This window comes from Spea bombifrons, chromosome 1 (assembly GCF_027358695.1).
Source record: "Spea bombifrons isolate aSpeBom1 chromosome 1, aSpeBom1.2.pri, whole genome shotgun sequence".
NCBI classification, from domain to species: domain Eukaryota; kingdom Metazoa; phylum Chordata; class Amphibia; order Anura; family Pelobatidae; genus Spea; species Spea bombifrons.
In genome coordinates, this window is record NC_071087.1 from 59094425 (window position 1) to 59100424 (window position 6000).

Below are 6000 nucleotides of genomic sequence, written 5' to 3' on the forward strand. Positions count from 1 at the left end.
AGATGTTTTGTTGAAGATGTTGAATCACAAAGGGCAAAGTTGAGGACTGTAGAAGCAGTGGTCAGCCAAGGAAACGCATCATGCTTGCTTCCCTTTGCAATCGGAACATATCTAGCAGTACCATCAGCTCCGCAAACACTGGGACCCTGGTACATCCATCTGCTGTGTGGATGAATCTGGTCCTAAGCAGTATTCATGGAAGACTTGCAGCCAAAAAGCCATACCTCCTGATGTGGAGACGAGGCCAAACAACTCAACTATTCATGAAAACACAAGAACCGGGGTCTGGAAAAACGGCAAAGCTAGTTTTTTTTGGCTAAAGGGCTGGAAAGCGTTACAGGAATGAGTTTGCAGGTAACTGTAAAGCATAGTGAAGTTTCCTAGCAAGTTTGGGGCTGCATTTCTGAGAATGAAGTTGGGGATTTGGTCAGAATTAATGGTCCCCTCAATATTGAAAAATATAGGTACTCATCTATCATGCAATACCATCCTCTGATTGGCCCTAAATTTACTATGCAGCATGACAACGAGCCTACACATACAACCAGAGTCGGCATAAAGAACAAAAAGTCCTGAAGGAGAAGTGATGTATGGCCCCCACAGAACCCTTATGTCAACATCATTGAATCGGGTCGTACATGGAAAGAGAAGCAACTGAAGCTGGTTAAGTCCACAGAATAACTGTTTACCAAGATGTTTGCAACAACCTACAGTGGGTATAAAAAGTCTACACACCCCTGTTAAAATGCTGGGTTCTTGTGATGTTAAAGAATGAGACAAATCATGTCAGAACTTTTTCCACCTTTAATGTGACCTATAACATGAACAATTCAATTGTAAAACACTGAAATCTTTGAGTGTTGTATAAGTGTGCAAACACTTATAACTGGGGCTGTTTTCAGAATTAACCAATCACATTCAAACTCATGTTAAATAGAAGTCATTACATACATGCCATCATTTAAAAGTGACTGATTTAATCACAAAGTTCAGCTGTTCTAGTAAAATATACCTGACATTTGCTTAGAAGAAGGGTATAAAAGAATTTCCAAAGCATTAAATATACCATGAAACACGGTAATCATCAAGTGGAGACAATATGGCAAAACAGAGACATTACCAAGAACTGGACGTCCCTCCAAAATTGATGAAAAGACGAGAAGAAAACTGGTCAGGGAGGCCTACTGCAGCAATCTCCTGCAAGTAGTGGTTGTGTGCTACATGTGACAACAATCTCCCCTATTCTTCATATGAATGAGCTATGGGGTAGGATGGCAAGATGGAAGGAAGCCTTTTCTTGCAAAGAAAAACATCTAAGCCCGGCTAAAGTTTGCAAAAACAAACCAAGTCCCCCAAAAGCAGATGGGAAAATGTGTTATGGTCTGATGAAACCAAGGTTGAACGTTTTGGCCATAATTCCAAGAGGTATGTTTGCTGCAAAAACACTGCACATCACCCAAAGAACACCATACCCACAGTGACGCAGTGGCAGCATCATGCTTTGGGGCTGTTTTTCTTCAGCTGGAACCAGGGCCTTAGGGTGGAGGGAATTATGAACGGTTCCAAATACCACGCAATTTTGGCACAAAACCTTCAGGCATCTGTTAGCACACATCCAAATCCAGTAAGAAGAAGATTAATGTTTTTGGAATGGCCCAGCCAGAGCCCAGACCTGAATCCAATTATTGAATCCAATCCAATGTTTGTAGGGTTATCTGAAGAGGGCTGTGCACAGATGTCCTCGCAATCTGACAGATTTGGAGCGATTTTCCAAAGAGTGGGCATATATTGCCACGTCAAGATGTGCCATGCTAACAGAGGAGGCCATTGGAGTACAGTGAACTCATTGTCGTGTTCAAGAAACCAGTTTGAGATGTGAGCTTTGTGACTGTGGTCATAAATGGATGGAAATGGTCAGCAACAATACTTGAGTAGGCTGTTGCGTTTAAACGATGCTCAATTGGAACTAAGGGGCCCAAAGTGTGCCAATAAAATCCCCCACACACACACACACACACACACACACACACAACCAGCCTGAACCTTTTGATACAAGGCAGGATGGATCCATGATTTCATGTTTATGCCAAAGTCTGACCCTGCCATATGAATGTCGCAGCTGGAATCGAGACTCGTCAGACCAGGCAACGTTCTTTCAGTCTTCTATTGTCTAGTTTGGTGAGCCTGTGTGAATTGTAGCCTCAGTTTCAGGAGTGGCACTTGGTGTCGTCTTCTGCTGCTGTAGCCCATGTGCTTCAAGGTTCGACGTGTTGTGCGTTCAGAGATGGTATTCCGCATACCTTGGTTGTAACAAGTGGTTATTTGGGTTATTGTTGCCTTTCTGACATCTCGAACCAGTCGGCCCATTCTCATCTGACCTCTGACGTACACAAGGCATTTTCGTCCACACAACTGCCGCTCTCTGGATATTTTGTCTTTTTCGGACCATTCTCTGTAAACCCTAGAGATGGTTGTGCTTGAAAATCCCAGTAGAACAGCTGTTTCTGAAATAGTCAGACCATCCTGTCTGGCACCAACAACCCTGCCACGTTCAAAGTCGCTTAAATCCCCTTTTCTTCCCTATTCTGATGCTTAGTTTGAGCTTCAACAAGTTGTCTTGAAAACATCTACATGCCTAAGTTGCTGCCATGTGGTTGGCTGATTAGCTATTTGTGTTAAGCAATTGAATAGATGTACCTAATAATGCAGCCAGTGAGTGTATATTCTCTATCAACCATCTTGGCTCTAGGCTACATTTGTGAAAGTACACATTTCACTTATTTTTTTATTTATTTTTTTTATGGCTTGCTGTCCAGACGGTCATTACCACAATAATAACAAATATAAAATGTTTTTCGTTTAACTCCTTCTGTACCATGTGGACATACTGGTACATCCAATAAAGCCCTATAGGATGTACCTGTACGCTCTGGGCTCCTCCTGTCAACAGAAGCTAGCAGTGCTTCCTGCTGCCAGTGTGAGCGCCAGTAAGCTGTTGCATAAGGAATGCCCAATTGGCCATTCCCATCCAGGTGACCTCATTAGATGTCCTCTCCGGACAAGATATCCCTGCAGGCTCTGTCTGGGCTCTCACACAGAACAAAAGGCAGGAAGCTGCACAGAAGCCAAAACAAAAAAAATCTGGTTATCCAATATATAATCACTATCGATAGTCCTCCACATTGACCTGCAGCAACAGTTTCACAGTCCGCATGGGAGACCTGATAACCGCCTAGTGTTACTCATCATGTCTCCTGTATAACTTTGTAACCCGCTGCTACATATCAATCTGGTGGGCTGTCGATGTTATGTGGAGATAGATTCTTTATTGACTCCCGTGGAGTACTCAATCTTCCTGCTGTTTGGGTATTGGGGATTCCAGGGAAGTGGAATAGATCTATGCTGCAATTCTGATTTTGCCTGTCTTAACTCTGCTGGGATATTAGATTGTGTTTTTGTTTACATATTGTCGTACCCAGTACTGAAGGTGCCAAGCATAATGTTATCCATGTATTGGTCATGTTACCTTCTCTTATTATGGTGCATAATTTGTCACCTTAGACAACTGAAGTTTGAATTTGGTTTGATAAAGGTATGGGAAAATTACTCAATATTACCGGTGAATTGGTCCTAATCAATTAAAAATGCCATGCGACTGAAATGTGTATGTTTAAAAAGGACATCATACCATGTTTCTAGATTGTTCTCCATCTGTACTCTTGCTTGCAGTCCTCAGTCTAAGCAAATGCAGCATGTCCATGGATGTAGCCTACCTTGGATATAACCGCAAACAGGACATTGTTTTTAAATATGCAAGCTTGAGCGCATGCATCTCGACTACAAATGAAACTACTTGTGTTTCAATGATATGTAGAATTGCTGGGCTGTTTGTAGCCCTTGAGGACCCAAGTTGCGCAGCCCTGCCCTAACCAGTCTTTTCTTCACTAATTGTTTAATTCACTAAAGGAAGGTCCTGTTGAGTTAAGATTGTAGCATCCTTTTCACACTTTACCAGTCTAGTTTTACATATTATGCAACTAGGGTTAATAGACACTGATTTGCAGTTCCCAAATTCCACTGCCTTGCCCCCTTAAGATATGTTTAACCCACTGATCCTGACACACACACACACACACACACACACACACACACACACACACACCTACCTCCTTGTCAAATATCAGATTATTTGTTAGTCATAGTCTTCTATGTTTAACTCTGGTGGTAACATTTCCCTTTTCACATGTTTTTTTAATTGTATTTCACAGGAGGATGTAATGGATATTGATGGCTTCCAGGCTGATACAGAGGAAGAGGAAAACGATGACTGCATAGTTGTGGATGAGCAGCAGAATAAGGGTAATAATAAACTTAACTGAATAAGTTTAAAAAAAAAAACAAAAAAAAACAGGATGTTTGAGGATTATCTCTTGGGATGAATTGTTTAACCCCTTAATGACCAATGAGGTGCCTGGTACATGAGTTAAAAGAGCAACTAAGTCTTTCTTCTCTCAATGTTGAGGCATTCAGCAACACCAAAATCTGCTCCAGGGACGCCTACCCTGATTGGTTTATTAGGGTAATGAACCATTATTGTGAATCCTATACTTAGGGGTATGTTTTTAGATGCTATAGCTACTGTGGTAAATTCACTCTAGGCTTTGCAGAGTAACTGGGCATCTATTCTCGGATATCATTCCTTGTTATAATTAAATTCATATTTTCTTGTGTTCCACAGTTGCAGAGGATCCCAGTACAGCATATGATGTGGATGTCTCCCTAGGTGATGCAGCGGTCACTGTATCTAGCCTAGCTTGAAACTCAATACTTATGAATGTGTAGACTGGATGATTTTTTTTTTTTTTAAATATAACATTAAACAAAAACATCTGAGGTATATGTGTGTCTTTTTTTGTATGAGATTTAAATCGTCAGTCTAAACGAGGCAGCACTTTCATGCTAAATATTCCAAAATCAGGCTGGAATGAATGCATTGTTCTAGGGTGTAACACTTCTAATTTGTCTGTAATAAAGCATTCAAATTGAACAATGTTGTATACTTTCTACCAGCATGTTTAAATGTGTATGCTGGCTTCAGGGAGCTTGGAAAACACATGGATACAAGTAGGTTTGTAGCTTGAGCCATGTGTTAGTTTTTTTTGTGTTTTTTAATCTAATTGTAGCTTTGTACATTACAGTTGGTGCCTCATTCTTGAAAGAAAACAATCCTTAATAATGCCACTGGTTATCACTTCACTTCCACTTCTGGTTAAGCTTAAGGTTACTTTTTTCTTTTCTTTTTGTCTTCTAGAACATGAAAATGGAGTGAAAACAAACCTTTAATTTGTTAGATCACATGTTATCACACATGAATAGCTGCACTTTTGCTTACCTGTACTTTGTATATATGTTATTGTTCAAGGAAATATATTGCACAATAAATGTACTGTGCCAACAAAATACAGCAGCCATGAAGGTGTGACTAAAGACTGAATTTTTTTTTTTGTTTCTCTGTAACTGGAGTTTTATTTTTAGCAGTTAAAGTAAAAATGAAGCTAACGTTAATGTATGGGGGGTTTCCTGCATCATTCCCAACAGCATGTGCAAGAGGCTTTTCTATCTAGTTAGGACAGGGAATACCTTTTTAAGGATTGAAAGCCTCCTTCCCCCATAAACCCAATGTTTTCCACAAACCCGTATTCATTGATCCAGATGGAGGCAACAAAAACACTGGGTCAGTAATGTCGTCTTAAAGGGGAAAACATTACCTTATCTACTTTTAATTGTCTGTTTTATCTAATTTAATTATAACCCTGTATGCATTTCATATCTAGAAAAAATCAAAATGCTGAATACTGTATTTGCTTGAATATAAGACAAGGTTTTTTTTCAGAGCAAATGCTTGTATTCGAGGTCATTTGATTAGAAGACCTCAAATATAGGTCTGACTACAAGATTAAGATCCAGATCCCCTGCAGCGCTAAAAGTGCCAGGTAGCAG

The 6000-nt window shown here is 40.2% G+C and overlaps 1 protein-coding gene across 1 annotated transcript in view; it reads left to right on the plus strand.

Annotated features, from left to right (window-relative positions):
* Positions 1-5460, plus strand: part of CHAF1A (chromatin assembly factor 1 subunit A) — a 31073-nt gene extending 25613 nt beyond the window's left edge. The window contains exons 14-15 of the mRNA XM_053461762.1: positions 4269-4359; positions 4739-5460. Of these exons, the coding sequence (XP_053317737.1) occupies positions 4269-4359; positions 4739-4818 (171 nt within the window). The 3' untranslated portion in view covers positions 4819-5460. The remainder of the gene's footprint in view (positions 1-4268; positions 4360-4738) is intronic.
* Positions 5461-6000: the final 540 nt, after the last annotated feature.